Here is an 18,353-nt window from a genome sequence, read left to right as displayed (position 1 = left end):
CGTGTTTAGCTGATGAAGCCTTTATCTTCCAATACAGTCATTGGAGGTAGCTTTTTCGGTGGTGGTTGTGATTGAGTTCCCGGTGGAGTCCGGTGTTTTAAACACTTTGTTTGGTTCGGTGGAGAAGATTGAAGTGGAAAAAGATAGTAGAGTTTCGTGGTTCCGTGATGACTCCGGTGGGAGATGGGATTTCCGATGAGTTGTCCGCTGCTCACCGGCGTTGATCTGAGAGACGGTGAAAGCGATGGAGGCATGTGCGACACGTGGGTACTCTTTGTTAGGGTTTGAACACGTTTTGGACATTAGGTGTCGCTTCTTTTGTTGGATTGCCTATTTTTTGGGCTTTGTGTTTAGATTCTCTTCTGTTTAGGGTTTTCTATGTACTGTTTTGTAGACCTTGTCTTTTTGAGCTTGATTCTTTTAATAAATATCAGATGCCAGTGAAAAAAAAAGAAAGAAAGAATAATCGAAAGATGCCACTTAATTTAAAATAGACAACTTTTTGTTTCCGTTAACGAAGGTTTTAAATACACAACCTGTTTTATCAATTTCTTACATATCAAGTGGACATCTTGATTTTAAACAAATGTGTATATTATTAAGAAACAAATTTGCTAAACCTGGCATTATGCGATATCCACCCGCCAAAATAAATCTTCTTTTGGTTGTTTTTTTTATATCATCTGATAGTAGAATTTTGGATTTTTGTAAGTTCAAACAAATACGAAGCCATTAATTTTATTTTTATATGTATGAACTACATTATATTTTTATTTAAAGTTAAATCGAACATGGTTATAACTAGACTACCAAAAGCTTGCAAACAGAATCTCTTATTTGGTCTTGTGGTCTACAATCACACGTGCGAAGTTGCATGCTTTATGTATGCATGTATCTTTATCATTTTATGTATCTAATTAGCAACTAATCCCTCCCTTTCTAAGAGATAAATATTTTGTAAAAAGGTTGTTTCTAACAAATATTTTTCTAGCGGGTGCACACAAAAAAATGTTTCTAGCGTTTTCTATTCATTTTATAAGTTAATAATAGCACAACGTAAATTTAGAAAAATAATTTATTAATTAAAATCTATTGGAAATAATTTATCATAGATGATAATATACTATTTGTTTATAAATTTTAATATGATTTTAATATGTGTATACACACGAAAATGTTTATGTTTTAGAAATAGAGAGAGTAGTAAGCATAGATTCAAGCTGATTAATTGATTTAGTTCACGAATTTGGATACAAAAAAGTTTTTTTTTTTTGCAAAATTAAAGTTTTTCTTGTATAATTTTCGACCAACAAATCGGTACAAAACGTGAAAGCGAAAAAACAAAAAATTAATTGACGAAATTACTGTTGACAAAGAAAAAAAATACGACAAAATTAAGAGCATCCGCATTAGTGAACCTCCCCCTGGGGTTCAGAAGAATTTTTATTATTTTTTTGATGGGATCATGAATAGTGATGAACCTCTATCTATTGTGCTTCTGCATTGGTGAACCTGAAGAAGAGGTTCTTAGGAATAAAATAATATTTTTTTATTTTATTTTAAGTTTTCAATATATTGACAATACATGAATAAAATATAATAATTTTTAAAATATTAAAAAAAAAGAATAGATTACATAAACAAAATTTTAAAAAAAAAAATTTCTTCAATGCATTGAGAATTCATGAACATACAAAGATTATTCATCTGCGTTACCAAATTTTCGCCAAACATTTTCAACTAAATTAGCTTCAAACGATCATGTTTCTCTGAATCCCGAACTTCATTGCGAATACCTAGCATATTACCGATATTAAAACTTGTTTTCCTTTTCACCTTGGAACTTCTGCTTGACTCTCCTGACTCGAACTCAGATGTATCAGTTAGAGTGTATCCGCCTCGTTCGTTATCTTCTATCATATTGTGAAATATGACACAAGTTCTCATAATCCTGCCAATCTTTTCCTTGTCCGATAATAGAGCAGGGTTTTTAACTATTGTAAACCTCGATTGCAATACTCCAAAAGCCCGTTCGACATCTTTTCTGGTGGATTCTTGACGTTCAGCAAATAGCTCTGCTTTAGGACCTTGAGGAAGTGGGATGGATTGGATAAATGTTGACCAATTTGGATAAATTCCGTCAGTAAGGTAGTAGGCCATACGATAAGTGTGGTTGTTGACCTTGAACTTAACTTTAGGTGCTCGACCTTGTAAAATGTCATCAAAAACTGGTGACCGATCAAGAACATTGATATCGTTGAGGGTACCTGGTAATACGAAAAATGCATGCCATATCCAAAGATCCTGTGATGCCACAGCTTCCAAGACAATTGTTGGCTTTCCTGAACCACGTGTGTACTGGCATTTCCAAGCCGTTGGGTAGTTTTTCCACTGCCAATGCATACAATCGATGCTGCCTATCATCCCTGGAAACCCGCGTACCTCTCCAACATCGAGTAATCGTTGAATATCATCTGGTGTAGGTCTTCTTAGATACTCATCTCCAAACAATTGTATTATCCCATTAGTGAAATTTTCCAAACATAAACGTGATGTACTTTCACCAAGTCGGAGATATTCGTCATATGTATCTTCCGATTGACCATATGCCAGCATACATATAGCTGTCGTACGCTTTTGAAGTGCAGATAGCCCGTACCTTCCGTGAGCATTTTTTCTTTGCTGAAAGTATGGAACTTCAGTACTTAGGCGTTCGACAATGCGAAGGAACAATGGCTTGTTCATTCAAAAACGCCGTCTAAACATTTCTGGTGGGTATGTAGGATTTTCCTTGAAATAATCATTCCATGGTTGATTGTGTCCTACTTCCCGATCTCTTTCGATATAAGCTCGTCTCGTCGGCTTGTTGGTGTGAGCATGAACCATTGAGTCGATGAAATTATCTACGGCTTGGTCGACCATTTCTTCTAAAGCTTCATCTACTTCATCACTTGATGAGGAAGACATTGTAGAAGCAACTGACATACAATTTTTTTTATCTTTTCGTTCCTATAAATGACAAAAGGGGGTTTGGAACTCATATATAATCTTTCAAATTTTTTTTTTCCATTATTCTATGAAACAAATTTAATCCTTTCATAATCCTAATTTTTTTGTCACCATTATGTTTTTTTAACAAAATTCTATTATTTTTTTCATTATCCTTATCTTTTTCACCATCATTCCATAAAAGTTTTCATAATCCTAATTTGTTTTAACATAATTCTATTATTTTTTTCATCATCCTTATTTTTTTCACCATCATTCTATAAAAGTTTTCATAATCCTAATTTTTTTTTTCCATAATTCTATTATTTTTTTCATTATCCTTATTTTTTTACCATCATTCTATAAAAGTTAACATAATTCTATCTATTTTTCATTATCCTTATTATCAATTCTATAAATTACCTTGTGAACTGTTTGATATTATTTCCAGGATGTGAATGAAGTTGTTGAAGTTTGTTGTTTGGTCCAACTCCCTTCACCCGTGAGAACTACTATGAAAACTTTGTGTGCTTGTTGAAGTTTGTGAACTTTGTGTGCTTGTTGAAGTGTATTGTTTGGTCACGAACAGCAGAGAGAAGGTTGAATTGAACTGGAGAAGAGAAGTGAAAAGCAAGAGAAGTGAAAAGAGAGACACATTTTGCTTCACTTTGAATCAAGTTTTACATGTTATAAAGTAAGAGAAGTGAAAAGAGAGACACATTTTATAAAGCAAGAGCGAGACATCGTTTATAAAGAGAGACACATCATTTTGCTTCAAAGATAGAGAGGCAGTACATCCGTGAATCAAGTTCAGAGTTACAACAAAAGCAAAATACATAGTACAACCCGTGATGAAGTGTAGAAAGAAACAAAAGCCTACACTTTTCCGTGATTAAAACTGACATCAAGTCCTACTACCCGTGGCTTAAACTAACCGCAAACAAACAAACGTACAGAACTACCAGCAACACCCTGACCTTCAAACCCGTGACCTGCAACACAGTGACCTCCAACCCGTGACCTGCAAAAGAAAAGAGAACATATTCAATAAAGCAAAACAAGGTAATACACTTCAACTACTCAAGCAAAAGAGAACAGATTCAATAAAGCAAAACAAGGTAATACACTTACCAAATCAAAGCATTTCAGTGATGAGTTTATTTTTAAGAGCCACTTCATGATCAGATAGTGTGTCTATGTTTTTGGCTAGGAGACGATCAAGGATCTTTTGTTTGGATATGGTATTTTTCTGAACTAGGATGCTCTGTATTTGATCAAAAGTTGCTTCGTTCAGCTTCTTGTGTTTGGCTGCTTTGCTAGCCTTAACACTCGGAGGCCTAACCTCCTCCTCGTCAGGCACCACATCCGCACAAGCTTCCTTCCTTTTCTCCTTGGACTGAGAGTGTGATCTCCATTTCTGATCGAACCTAAGTTCCCTCCAGCAATGTTCAAGGGTGAACTTGACATGATAGTCATTTAAGAAGATGTCATGCGCAGCCTTCATGACATCATTCTCACTTTGGCCACTCGCTTCCTCCTTCAAAGCGGTTTCATGGCATCCCACAAACTTGCACACCTCCGCATTCACCCTTCCTCACCTCTGCTTACATTGACTCCACTCTCTAGGAAGGGAGCCAATGAGCCGAGGACTTGAATTAAAATACTCCTCTATTCTCTTCCAAAACGCTCCTAACTTCTGCTCATTACTCACTATGAGATCCTTGCTGGTGGTCAACCAAGCACTGATCAGGACAATGTCTTCTTTGGTTGACCACTTTCTCCTTTCCGCTGGTTTAACTAACCCGGGAGAGCTAACAGCTGCCTCAGCAGAGTCTACGTCTATTGGTGGACTGCTCTGCGAAGCTAAAAGGTTAACAAACCCGAGAGAGTTAAGAGAAAAATGGTCCATTTTGTGTTTTGGTTTCGTTTGGTGTTTAGATGTTTCTGTGATTTTTAAGGGTTGATTTGCTATGTTTTTTAACTAGTTTTTACCTTTGAAATGAGAGAACAATTAAACTAACTCTACCTACCAAACATTCATTACAGAAGCCATTACACAACAACTAGATATCAATGAGCAGTCAATAGACATCAAATCAGGGGAAAAAATTAACTACGGCTAAGTACAATCGAACATTAATCACAGCAACCAACCAACCAACCAACCAACCAACAGAGAATTAATGATAGTTTTTATAAGTTCTAGTTCAACTTCTACTTCTCCTTCTAGTTTACTTTACCTATAGTTGTAGTTGTAGTTTTTATAAGTTCAAGTTCAACCGAGAATTAATGTTAGTTTTTCTAAGTTCTAGTTCTTGTTGTACTTTAGTTCTAGTTCTAGTTCTACTTCAACCGAGACATAGCACTGAGCAGAGAAACAGTTTTGTTGAGTCTAACCTTTGCTTGTCAGTCGAAGCAGACCTTCTCGAGGGTATCGACCTGCACAGTGAGGTAGTCTACCTGCCTTGAGAGGATTTTAACCTCTTCCTGAACATGGAAACATCAATGAAAATGTGTTAGTCACGGTAATAAAAGTAGATAACTATCATGTAAGAGCGATGAAAGAGCTAAACAATGTTCACATACCTCAAGTGTCTCAATCTGTTTACTGAGATTCGACACCCCCATCATCACCTGCTCAGCCTCCTCCACCCGTTTTGTCAGCCTTTCAAGCTCCTCCTGCACACCTATCACCCAAGGCTGACGATAATGTAACCCATCAGCCTTGGTTACAACATAAAGAATAATCAGAGTCTTTTCGATAATGGAAAACATCAACGATAATCAGACGGTTAAAAAGCAGACTTACCTCGTAGTTTTTGCAGGTGAAGAACCGCTTCCCAGGAAGAGTGTCGTAGTCCTCCTTCCCGCGAACCTCATTAATGAGTCTCCCACCACACGGACACCTTCTAGGAATCCCGTATTCTGAATCGGCCACGAACCTTAACATGTTGATGTGCTTGTTTTGCCTCTTTGAATGTCTTCTCTCTTCTGCCGGATCCATCTGTCAAATAATTCAAAATTATTAAACCATAATAACGAAACATAATGATTAAACGAAACCTTAAAGTTTTTCGTCTTGACGAATTAAACCATAAAACGAAACCCACAAATCGATTTACAACCATTACTCGAAACCCATAACTCGATTTGAAATCTCAGAGAAACGAACCCTAAATCAAACCACCATCATGAGCTACAACCCTTTATCGAAACCCAGATATCGATTTAGATCCCTTATTCGAAACCCCCAAATTGATTTCAAAATCGAAAAAAGGCTTTCGACCCAAAATCGACCCAATAAAACCGTCACTCTACTCGATACTGACCTGAGCTCGTGGAGAAGAGAGTCCGTCGTCAATTAGATGCAGAAAACCTCTGGGAGTCGTCGTCGCACGATAAATCGCCTCTCAGAGCGAAACCCTAGTATTTTTGGAGAGAAGGGAAAATGAAACGATTAACGAGGATGCCCTACTTTCCTCCTCTTCAACGCGGAATCGATAAACCAGTGAGAGCACAACGCATGGCTTGAACCCGCTTCATACGGGTTCACGCGTAAGGTCCGGTTCATCAGAATTAACTCATTTTCATTTTCTTTTATTCCCTATGGACCTAAGATATTGAACCCATGAACTCGTCTAAAACCGCTAATGCAGATGCTCTAAACACTCTTCACAAAGCTTCTCTTCATCGACCGAACCGGGAGAGCCACAATAAACAAATACAAATTTGTTTTATCTCCATACTCTCTTTCACTCTATTATCTTCCTCCGCGCCGGTGACTATTCTTGAGAGTTTAATATTTTCTAAAATCAATTTAAAAGGAATCTTTATATAATTAACTACAACCTTAGTTTCCTTTAGTGGGTCTTAACCCTTTTGCCTTTGTTTCCCCCTCAAGATAAAAAAGAGAGCAACAAACACTTTCCGTCTAAATTGTGTATCCTCTCATTCTCTTTCCCTCTCTTGATTCTCAATCCGTTTTTCTCATAATTCTTATTTTATCTTTTCAACATTCTCTAGCTAAAAATGCCTTTAGAGTCTGTTGTATACCCGCAAGATTCACTCGGTTACCCCTCCACTTGCAAATATTTCATGTTCCACGATCTGTACTATCAAGAAGAGGTAGTAGTAGCTCGAGACACGGAGAATAACATGAATAAGTTAGGGCAAGAACAGAGCTTTGTGGAAAACGATAAGGAGGAAGATCGTCAATGGCGAGACTATCATCAATACCCTTTACTCCCTTCGTTGGAAGAAGAACTTGGTCTTCCCGCCATCGATATGGAGAGTCCTCCTCCTCTGCAGCAGAGGAGGAAGAGGAGGAGAACTAGAAGCAACAAGAACGTGGAAGAGATTGAGAACCAGAGAATGACTCACATCGCTGTCGAGAGAAATCGCCGTAAACAGATGAACGAGTACCTAGCCGTGCTCCGTTCTCTAATGCCTTCCTCTTATGCTCAAAGGGTAATTGAGTCTTTAATTACCCACACACTTATGACATATATCATTTGGTCACTATGCTTCATAGGTTTTTCTAATGTGTGTCCTTGTTTTACTTTCTTGGCATAGTACTTAGTTCTTGCGTCTTTTGAGGTTTCTTCAGACCAAAAAGACAAAACTCATTTTGATGGTCAAGTATGAGAATGAGTTTTAACATTTAACAAAAAAGAAAGTTAAAACTCATTTTCTAGGCAAGGGGGATGCGTTTGTATACCTACATATATATGTGTATATCCTTTTTGCAGTATGTTTTTGACCAAAAAGTGATTCTTGTAAGGTAGTTTCTTTTGCAGTAGATTATTCTACTCTTTTTTTATTAAAAAATATATTACAAAAAGTAGACAAGAGTATGATTGAAAATATTGTGATGTTTTTTTTGTTGGTTAATGATGTTATAATTCTTAACAAAAACAACAATCGTAACTTGTATGCAACTATAGCGTGATAAAACGCCAATGTAATTATCAAACATTCAAAGATTTTTTTTTCAATCTTTGATGAACCACGCAACTATATATCTGATTTCTTCTGAATGAATTCTTGTGGTATAGGGAGATCAAGCATCGATAGTAGGAGGAGCCATTAACTACGTTAAGAAATTGGAGCACATCTTACAATCTATGGAGCCTAATAGGACCACGACCATACCTCACGAAGCTAACACTAGCACTAGCTCGTTAGTGGATCCCTTCTCGGATTTCTTCTCTTTCCCTCAATACTCGACAAAGTCATCATCAATAACGGAAGGCTCATCTTCACCGGCGGAGATAGAAGTGACGGTGGCAGAAGGCCACGCGAACATCAAGATAATGGCTAAGAAGAAGCCAAAGCAGCTTCTTAAGCTTGTAGCTTCGATACAGAGCCTAAGACTCGCTCTTCTTCATCTCAATGTCACCACTCTGGACAACTCGATTCTCTACTCCATCAGCGTCAAGGTATGTATACACTTTCCATATTTATTTTAATATATTTATTTAAAAATTAATTGAGTATCATAATGGTGCATGTCCGTAAGAATATGAAACAATCAGGGGACCAGCCTAGAAAACAAACATGAATATGTGTCGATCTATATGCACGAGTATACTAGTCTTTGTAGTGTGGACATTTACTGGTCACAGAATTGTAGATGCAATGTGTACGGGCAACCAAGTGAGGCCACCACTTGTTTCAGGAGACTTTCATATCTCGTTTCTTAACAAAATAGAAAATTTATTATAAAATTTACATTGTTTTGTCAGCCTTAACCTTTTTCCAAGGATCTTTATTTATACTTTTATTTTATTAAAAATGGGTTGTTCAGGTCGAAGAAGGGAGCCAACTGACCACCGTGGACGACATTGCAACAGCTTTGAATAAAATCATGCGAAGGATTCAAGAAGAGTCGTAATGATTTAGCTTAAATTATTTAGTTTCCAATGTTTCTTTTTTCATTAAATGTATTTAGAAGTTGCATTTTTGTCTCCTGTAAATCTGTAATCAATCAGTTGTCTTTAGCCTGTATTCTATGTCATATGTATTTGTAAAAAAGGGTTGAAGTTTCTTATAAATGGTTTATAAGTCGACAGGTTGGTGATATTGGCCGCTAATGGTCATACTATACAGTTGCCTAATGTTTTTTATGTGACATGTTAACGTTGATTACACGTAATAATTGATTATGGATCTATCTCTTTTCTTCAAAAAGGTTTGCATCTTTAAATCTCTTATTGGAACTTTGAAAGTGTGCGAGTACAACTCCGAATTCTTATTAAATTTTTTAACAACACCCTGTCATAGTAATTCATACTTTTGATTTGAATGTGAATATTTTTTTTTTGAACAACAAATGTGAATATCTTTTTTATCTAATAACCCAAAATAATAAATGCAAAGCTATGGATTAAATTTATATAGGATCATCTTTATAAAAAAATCATGTAGCCGACCATGACAAACATGCATAAACTATTCACCTCGAGATATGAACCATATGAATAGACAACTCTATAAACGAACCCGCTATATAAATAAACCTTCTTGTAATTATTCTGAGAAATATATATTTCAGGTAAGAGCTTCTCCAATGTACGTCTCTCTCTATATTTTATTCTAAAATAGAGATCTCTATAATAGAGGTGAAAATGCTCCAATGTATGCTTCTATAATAGTGTTTTTCTATTTTAGAGAAAAATATAGAGGAAAATTACTTTTTGCCTCTATATTTAAAGGTGAAAATAAAATATCTCTATATTTTCCTCTATAAATAGAGTAACTCTATTATAGAAGCTTAGATTGGAGCATTTTCACCTCTATAATAGAATTTCTCTATTTTAGGGGAAAATATAGAGATAGAAATAGAGGTGGGTTGGAGATGGTCTAAGTTAACGTAAATAAAAGCCTTTTCTCCAAAACCAAACATAAGATAAAAAAAAGCCTTTTCTCCAAAACCAAACATAAGATAAAAAGTTCGACCAATTTTTTTGCCTCGAGAGATAGCATGTCAAAACGAAAAGATTATTTTTGTACGAATTTAGAGTGATAATAATAGCAATCCACGGGAGGGGAGGGGGGGAGGGGGGAGGGGGTTATAGTTATATTGGGACACAAAATCAGCGGTACGTGGGATTCATGGAAGAAAGGAGATGATGATTATTGGCATATTATGAATACCCATCAAAGAACAAGAAGCCTAATATTCACTTTTAGGGTTAAAAGGCAAAAAGGTAGAGCTACGTATTATTAGAAAAAGTAAAAAGTAAAGCCTATAGATATGAATCAAACTTCGTATGTGAGACTTCAGAAAGATACTGTTCTCTTCAGCAGCTTTTTGTGTTTTGAGCATAGATTCAGTATCTTGCAGCTTTCTCTTTATCTTTTGTTTGTTTATTCTATCTATATATTGGATATCGAATTATTAAGTTATTAGGAACTAAATTATGTTAAAAATCTGGCTGGTGCATTGGAGCATACACACAGACATATAGCTGCTGGTGAGATTTACTGTGGTGAGTCTCGGTTAACCAGTCTAGAGGTTCTCCTTAGGTACTACTACAAAGTTTGTAGCTTTTGGTTGATTATTATTAACTAATGGGTTCAATTATTCAAATAAAGACTAGAGCCCTTTTTAATATAATGAAGGAAAAAAATGGCAAGAAAAGAAGAGCTTAAGCCTTTTATGAACCGAACCACTCAACTCGAATGGCTGCACCTGACTACTACATTGTTTCCACCAAAAGAGATGTTTATATTCCATCATATACCTGATATATTATTTTCTTACAAAAACGGTTATACTATCTTTCACCATTCATAACATGCAGCTGCCCAAAATAATATGAGATGAAACTTATTATATATCAATTCAAATGTTTATTTAGATTGGAAGACTAAGTACGTATGAACCATTAGACGGTACTAAAAATAGAAGCTCGCCATGGAAACGTATATGATCAGGAAGAACAACATATCAGAACTAGATGATCCCCCCCCAAAACTTATATATAAAAAAAAAAAAAAAAAAATTGAGATTATAAAAAATGTTGAAGTCTTCTCACATTTTATTGAAACTCTGCAGACAGCAAAAGAGGAAGATATATGATTCTTCTCGAGGCAGGAGGAGTTGTCTTAAAGAGGACCAGGGAAAGTTCCATTCTCTCTTTGCTCGTTCCACCTATCAACCTACAAACACACACACGCAAGAAGATAGTTTTCATGACATCTTGTAAAAAAATCTCAAGATAGGTGAAGGAAGCTAATAAGTATATATACCCATTCGCTGGGGCAGAGAGATCGATAAAACTTTGCAAACTTATCGCATTCTGGAGCATCGTCACCCTTAGCAGCTACACATCTGGAGATTTTGAAAACCAAGCATAAGTCTTAGAACATAGTGAGAGAAAACAAAATTTAAAGTTCAATTACAGAAGAACATCGGTATTTTTCACCTGTGATACTCGATGTAACGTGTGAAACAATGCCTTGTTTGGTTTGTGGTCGGGAAACGGAAATCAGCAGGAGCTGTCTCAAGCTGCATAAAAAAAAAAAAAAAAAAAAAAACATAACATGAGCGAACTCAATTAACTAAGGATTCAAGCATCAAAGCTACAATAATACCGTGATCTCATCAGTAGTCTCCTCCTCACTACTTTCTTCAGGAGATTCTTTAACTTGCTTCACTTCATTCTCCAAATGATATTGCTTCCATATAAAAATCAATTGTTAGATTCTTCTTCCAAATCAAAATCTTTTTTTTTTAAAGGTAAAAATCAATCCTTTTTTTATGTAATGAATAGATAAATGAATCAAATTTCCGCTGGTTCTCGAATTGAATCAGATCTAACAGAGAGAGAGAGAGAGAGAGACAGCTTGGAGAAGAATAATACCTCGGAGAGCGACGGAGTTTGAGCAGACACAGCTTCCGCCATTGGACGAGAGAACGACGAGGATCGGGGGAGAGACAGAGAATCTTCAGGTGGTGATAACACACAACAACACTCGAGAGCTAATCGTTAGGTTTTAAGCTCTCATCATGACCGATCTATCTGGTCTGGTTATTTCCTACTTACAGACCAAAACGACAGTGTTTTAGTTTAGCACGAACTGGGCCTCGATTTTTGGATCTTCCACGCTGCCATACTTTTTTTTTTTCTCAACAGTATCAAGATTCAACACCAACAACAGTGCTGAAAATATTTTGAGCCGAAGTAGAAAATAATTAATTAATATATTTTTAATAAAAAATTATATATAGATATATAAATTTTATATTTGATAATGTTATATATATTTTATATATTTCAAAAGAAGAAAAGAAACTTATAAAATGATACAAAACAAAAAGACATTAATTGTATAAATAAAGGAAGAGAAATGATATATCAAGCTACTAAAACTATTTGCTAAAAAAATTACTGAATACAATTAATTGATTTTGAAATGAAAAGAACCAATGAATAAAAAATCTAAAACAATGCAACGTAAAAAAAAGGAATATGATATGTGGCCCAAAAAATCAGAAAAATAAATTAAAAACAGTAAAAAGAATCGATGAACAAAAAAAACTAAAAAAAGACAAGGTAAGGAAAAAAGAGAATATAATAAGTCATGGATAATAAGTTGCCAAAAAAGAAAATTAAAAATAATAATAAAATAGGGTAAAACGTTTTGACGAGGATTTGATCAGTGGTTTAGTGGGGGCATAGTGAAGGATGATACGAACTTCGCTGCTTAAGTTTCACTATCTTATATGTACAGATAGAAATATTTGTAATTGTGGCAGCTGCCCCCACGTTGTTCAACAAAGTAGATCCGCCCCTATCAACACCATATACATCTTACTTTTTTGGATAAATAGTTTATATACCATAAACCTTTTTTCGCTATATATGTATACCGTACCATAAACCTTTTAAGAAGATGCAACACAGTAAATTCTCAACAAAAGGAATTACATTTGATAAATTTGTATATAACTTTTTGACATGTTTTTGGGATATGAAACAATTATTTATCCATCCATAGGACACAACGAATAGTCTCTCCTTTCACCAATAAATCGAAAGCCTTGTTAATTTCCTCAAAGCTTAACTCGTGTGTAATAAAACCGTTCAGATTAAGTTCCTGCAGTTCAAGAAATATAAAACCACATGCAACATTTGTAAGCAAGCATTGAAAATAAATAACTCTAAATTTTATATAAATAAATTACTAAAGTTTCAATATTCATTTTATGATACCTTTTTTAGATAAGAATCCACGAGTATTGGAATATCAAGTTTAGGTTTCAGACCACCAAATAAAGTTCCGCATATAGTTCTGCCTCTGAGAAGATCATGACTACCCAAGCTTATTGGTAACATCTGTTTTTCCATCCCCAAAATTACCGTTTTACCCGATCCCTGAAAATATTCCGTTTAGCCATGGACTGATGGTAAACCCAATAGATACCGTCAAACCGGTAAAAACGTACCGTACGTGTGCTATTGAAAGCCTCCTCCATCGAGGACGTTAAACCAATGCATTCAAAACTATAATCAACTCCTCCTTCGGTCATTTCTTTTATCACCTTTTCCCATAATTACCAAAATGCGTAAATTAACTTCTAAAGAAATAATTGAAAACTTTATAGAAAAGGTATAAATCAACAAACTTGGCTAATCTTTTTCTCTCCAGATAAAGCAGGGTTGACGAAGTCCGTGATACCAAATCGTTTACCTACTCAACAAATATGGTTGAACATGTGTTTTATATGATAAAATATAATATAAAGCCATGACCACATAAAAATAGATAGACCAACCAAACCTATTTCAAATTTGTCGGGATTCAGATCTACACCGATGATCTTTGCAGCCCCACGTAGCCTGGCGCCTTCTGCAACCTTTTTACCAAATCAGTTTTTATTTAGTCTTTTCAATCATTGAACACTATTATTCGCAAATAAACTACTAATCGTTCACTTTTTTATTTAGTCTTTGCAATCATAGAACACTATATATGATTCGCAAATAAACTACTAATCGTTCATGTTGTAGCTTATGTTTCTATACAGAAAAAATCTGTACCGCAAGTCCAACAGCCCCAAGGCCAAAGATAGCGACGGTGGAACCTTCCTCCACGTTAGCCACCTTCCATGCAGCTCCAACTCCTGTTTCCACGTGACGCACCATCAATCCATTATCTAACTTCTAATTTAATTTATATTTATCTAACCCTTAATTTCTACTTCAGTTAACGTTTTAACCTCGGATAAAATTATAATATCACAATCAAACCCAAACACGAATATGAATATGAAATGAAGATGGTAGTTTTTACCTGTGGAGACGCAACAGCTGAGCAAGGCCGCTTTATCAACGGGGATTTCAGGGGAGATATTGACGAGATGTGCGATGTCAACGACGGTGTATTCAGAAAAACTCGAGACGAAGAAAAAATGGTAAATATCTTCTCCCGAGAAATCTTTAAACCTGGAAGCCATTCCATATCGTCTCGTGTTTGATACAAAATCGTCGCAAAACCTCGAGCACCAGTTGCTCTTTGGGGATTTGCAGTCTCTACATTCCTCACAGTGAGGGTGAAACACTGGTAAAACAACATCTCCTTGTTTGAATCCATCCACAAGCTCTCCAATGCTCTCCACAACACTAGGTTAAAATCCCAATTAAAAAAAAAAAATTAAGTAATTAGGCTATACTAAAATGCTAGTTCTTGATATTAATTCATTTTCTAAGTATGTGAGAATTAATCACACCCGACTGCTTCGTGTCCTAGAATCCTAGGAAACCTTGCAAGAGGTCCCTGGAAAAAAAAAGTCAACGGGGAATTATAGTCTGCGTTTACTTTCCTATGCAAACATATGGGTTATATAGAGTAAACTTACCCACTCTAGTTTCCAGAAAGCAACATCAGTGTGACAAAGAGAAGTGCATAAGATCTTAATTCGAACTTCGTAAGCTTGAGGTGGATCAACTTGGATCTCCTCTATGACCAAAGCTTCTCCTGCTTTTCTACATAGTGCTGCTTTGCATCTAATCGGTTTTCCTTCGTGGATGGAAACTGAAGATGTCTTGTCCATGGTGAATGATGGATTATGATCGTGATAATGAACAATGATTGAGTTGAAATGAGAGAAAGAGAGAGAGAGAGACTCACTTGTCCATGTAAAACGATTCCCTTAAGTTTTATCGATTTCTAATAGAGTAGTGTTATGAGAAGGACGTGACGGCCTAACTTTATTCGTAAGAAAATGAAAATATAGACAGATTAATTCAATGGAAAAAATATATTGAGCTGGTGGAGGGTCGAGTAAGAAGAGTTAAAAGGAGCACATATTTTATGAGTATTGATTCCCTTCCAGAGTCAATTAACAGTATTGTATCCATCGTTGGACATCTAAGACCACTTCCAATAGAGTTTCTTTGATCATAATCTCACTATTAAAAATAAAGAAATAGGAAAAGAAAATAGGAGAAAGAGTGAAAAAGGTTCTAAAACAATTTCTAAACTTTTATCTTCCACGTATTATGTAACTAGTATATTAAGATTAAAAAAAAATAAAAAATTTAGTTATTCAATTAAAATATATATTTTTAGAATCTTTTCTAATTTTTAATTATTAGAGATGCTCAAAGAATTTCTGAATGTAAAGTCTGAGTATTATTGATAACACTATAGATAACTACAAGTAGGATAAATCCTAATCTTATTATTATGATGTCCTAACTATGTCTATATATGCCAACAATCAAATGGACATGGTTCTAGCCTTCTGTCTAAAGTCCTTGTGGATTTCAAGATCTTTATGGATGAGTTGGATGGTTTGATATTCGTCTTATTTTAATGGTTACCGGTAGAGGTGGACGTTCGGGTATCCATTCGGGTTCGGATCAGGTTTATTCGGGTTTAGGGTTTTCGGAGTCAAAGATTTCAGCCCCATTCGGATATTTCTAAGTTTTGGTTCGGATTCGGTTATGATCTTTGCGGGTTCGGTACGGGTTCGGATAACCCATTAAAATTATTTTTAAAATTTTAAAATTCATTATATACTTTACATTTCTCAAAATCTATAAACAAAATAATATATTACATACAAATTTGAATAACATATGTCAAAATACCTAAACTTAACATATAATTTGATTTGGTTTGAATATTTGGATAGATAATCAATAGATTTTTCAAGTATTTTTGGTGTTTTAAGTATACTTTAGCTATTTTAGACATTTACTTTTGACTATTTATATATATTTTCAAGTATTTTGGAAAATTTAAAAATATCTTATGTATCTTGGATGTTTTTAATAGACATTAAATATCTAAAATATATGTGTTACAAAAAAAAATCTAAAATATATTTATATAGGGAAGTATAGAAATCTATTTCGGATATATTCGGGTACCCGAAATATTTTGGTTCGGGTCTCTTTAAGAGAGCTTCACGCTTATCATTATAGACATTGTTCCTTTTCTATTCATGTCAGCATTTCGTCGGGTTTGGTTCCAGTTCTTTAAATACCAAAATTTTGAACCCGTTCGGATATTTAATCAATTTTGGTTCGGGTTTTGTACTATTATTTCGGATCGGGTTCGGTTTGGTTCTTCGGATTCAGATTTTTTGTCCAGCCCTAGTCACCGGTTAGAACCCAAAAAGGAAATAAAAGAAAAGGAAGGGAAAAATAACGTGGTTGCTAAGCCTAAAAGCAACATGAATGTTAGATAATATTCGATTGTCAAATGTGATTACTAAAAACGGTGGGAGTGATTTGTTTAGTAAAACCTATATTGCCTTTTACAATCCAAATGTTTTGAAAATATTTTATTTTGGTCAAAAGTGTTTTCAGTAATCTTTTTTTCTAACATCTGCTTTTAGTAATCTAATTAATAATTTGAACATCAGAATTAAAAACGAATTTATAAGATTTAGTATATATATGTTTAATCACAAAAATGTAACATGACTATTAAATGATAAATTAAATTGTGGGCGGTTAAATTCTTAATTCAAATTCAGTTAAAAGATAAAAACTAGAGAACCATAATTTGTTTGCTAAACCTCCTATATCACATATACACACCGAGAGTCTTTTTTGGAAATCTAACTAATGAGTTGGAACATTAAATGTAGAATTAAAACTCACAAGATGTAATATACATTTAATGTTAAAAATACTTTGACCATAAAATACTACACTTTGTAAAAATACTACACTTTTACCTTTTAAGTAAAAGGAATAAACATAAAACATAATTTGGTTGCCAAACCTAAAGAACACATAAAAAAAAACAAGTGTGTTTTAGGAATCTAATTAATTGGACCCTGACTAAACATGAAAACATTTGTTATTTATGTCTGGTAATTTCATGAGATTAAACGCAAGAAAAATAAAATAAAATACAAAGAGAGAAAGATGGCAATGGGGAAAAACAAGAAGCCGATTTACGAGAGCCGTGCCGCGTACATGGACAGGGCCAACGGAGCTGGATTCAAGGCCAAGGCTCTGATACTCTGTGGCACTACTCCATTCTCTCGGGGTCTGAATAGCCTCCGTCATCAGCCACTGGCTCAGGTTAGCAAAACTCAGCCCATCAGCCGAAATGGCGATGGTATTACCCCTTTACTTTATGGTTACCCTGCGGCTTTGACTAGGAACAACGCCCTGAGCACCTCAACATTTGAAACATCACCACCTTCGCCACCGTCGCTAGAAGAAGAGTCGATGAAAGCTCCGGTGGCTGCCTTTGAGAACCGTATGACCCAAGACGATTCGAACATGGAAGATTTCTCGGCATGGTCTCCCTTCGATGAACCGTTCATAACTATTGACGAGGAGCAACAACCGGAGAACGTTCCACCACAAGTTCCGGTGAGTTCATCGTACGATATTCTAGACTGCCCTAATGCTCTGAACGATTCGGCACAATTTCCGAGAACTTTACTTTCGGATAATCTAAACTGGCCCAACTTTTCGCATTGTTTACGATCGGAGCAAACTCCACTGCCACAGCCGACGACTTCACCTTCGGAAAGTCTGATTAGGACCGGTTCTGCACATGGTTTACGATCAGGAAACATCCCAGCAACGCGAAGTCTTTATCCGAATGCATATGGTAATTTACTAAATTCGCTTTAACTATCAGAATGCTTTTCGATTTTGAGAATATTCCACTGATCTGAGAACATTCCAGGACCTGTTCCGGCGACATTACCATCTTGGAATCCATACTGGCCCAGTTATCCGAATGGTCAAGGATCTGATACCACCAGTTCCGGGGTATTTGCCCTCCGAGAGTCTATTTAGCTGGTCTAATTCTCACAACATTCCACCCCTTGTTCCTGCGGCTTTACCTTGCGGTAGCCGGTAGTGTAGGTTGGCCATATT

General features: G+C 35.4%; 5 protein-coding genes across 6 annotated transcripts; 2 read left to right on the top strand and 3 right to left on the bottom strand.

Moving 5' to 3' along the window:
* Nucleotides 1-24: 24 nt before the first annotated feature.
* Nucleotides 25-6,291, bottom strand: LOC106425951 (putative nuclease HARBI1). 2 transcript variants are annotated; one of them, XM_048766527.1, is made up of 4 exons: nucleotides 5,798-6,291; nucleotides 5,575-5,712; nucleotides 5,386-5,475; nucleotides 25-4,009 (listed from the first exon to the last, which is right to left on the bottom strand). In XM_048766527.1, exon 4 carries the CDS (start codon nucleotides 2,743-2,745, stop codon nucleotides 1,741-1,743), a length of 1,005 nt encoding a protein of 334 aa, XP_048622484.1. In that variant the 5' UTR covers nucleotides 2,746-4,009; nucleotides 5,386-5,475; nucleotides 5,575-5,712; nucleotides 5,798-6,291; the 3' UTR covers nucleotides 25-1,740. Both variants share the same exon structure in this region, with proteins under 2 accessions (XP_048622484.1, XP_022566694.2).
* Nucleotides 6,292-6,693: 402 nt separating this feature from the next.
* LOC106425890 (transcription factor bHLH94-like) lies at nucleotides 6,694-9,067 on the top strand. Its single transcript, XM_013866612.3, has 3 exons — nucleotides 6,694-7,455; nucleotides 8,043-8,426; nucleotides 8,795-9,067. The coding sequence occupies exons 1-3, from the start codon at nucleotides 7,018-7,020 to the stop codon at nucleotides 8,879-8,881; spliced, it is 909 nt and encodes a 302-aa protein (XP_013722066.1). The 5' UTR covers nucleotides 6,694-7,017; the 3' UTR covers nucleotides 8,882-9,067.
* A 1,736-nt stretch (nucleotides 9,068-10,803) lies between these two features.
* Nucleotides 10,804-12,158, bottom strand: LOC106425889 (cytochrome c oxidase subunit 6b-3). Its single transcript, XM_013866611.3, has 5 exons — nucleotides 11,856-12,158; nucleotides 11,587-11,670; nucleotides 11,418-11,500; nucleotides 11,242-11,323; nucleotides 10,804-11,151 (listed from the first exon to the last, which is right to left on the bottom strand). The coding sequence occupies exons 1-5, from the start codon at nucleotides 11,895-11,897 to the stop codon at nucleotides 11,098-11,100; spliced, it is 345 nt and encodes a 114-aa protein (XP_013722065.1). The 5' UTR covers nucleotides 11,898-12,158; the 3' UTR covers nucleotides 10,804-11,097.
* A 727-nt stretch (nucleotides 12,159-12,885) lies between these two features.
* Nucleotides 12,886-15,143, bottom strand: LOC106425882 (alcohol dehydrogenase-like 2). The gene is made up of 9 exons (XM_013866603.3): nucleotides 14,855-15,143; nucleotides 14,726-14,772; nucleotides 14,290-14,618; nucleotides 14,037-14,119; nucleotides 13,777-13,852; nucleotides 13,622-13,686; nucleotides 13,442-13,537; nucleotides 13,209-13,370; nucleotides 12,886-13,092 (listed from the first exon to the last, which is right to left on the bottom strand). Exons 1-9 carry the CDS (start codon nucleotides 15,047-15,049, stop codon nucleotides 12,976-12,978), a joined length of 1,170 nt encoding a protein of 389 aa, XP_013722057.1. The 5' UTR covers nucleotides 15,050-15,143; the 3' UTR covers nucleotides 12,886-12,975.
* A 1,131-nt stretch (nucleotides 15,144-16,274) lies between these two features.
* On the top strand, nucleotides 16,275-18,337 carry LOC106425950. Its single transcript, XM_013866660.3, has 2 exons — nucleotides 16,275-18,081; nucleotides 18,160-18,337. The coding sequence occupies exons 1-2, from the start codon at nucleotides 17,382-17,384 to the stop codon at nucleotides 18,270-18,272; spliced, it is 813 nt and encodes a 270-aa protein (XP_013722114.2). The 5' UTR covers nucleotides 16,275-17,381; the 3' UTR covers nucleotides 18,273-18,337.
* The last annotated feature ends 16 nt before the right edge of the window (nucleotides 18,338-18,353 follow it).

The sequence above is a fragment of the Brassica napus genome, chromosome C8 (genome assembly GCF_020379485.1).
Source record: "Brassica napus cultivar Da-Ae chromosome C8, Da-Ae, whole genome shotgun sequence".
In the NCBI taxonomy this organism is placed as follows: domain Eukaryota; kingdom Viridiplantae; phylum Streptophyta; class Magnoliopsida; order Brassicales; family Brassicaceae; genus Brassica; species Brassica napus.
The sequence above is the reverse complement of the archived record's forward strand: the minus strand, read 5'-3'. Positions and strand labels throughout refer to the sequence as shown.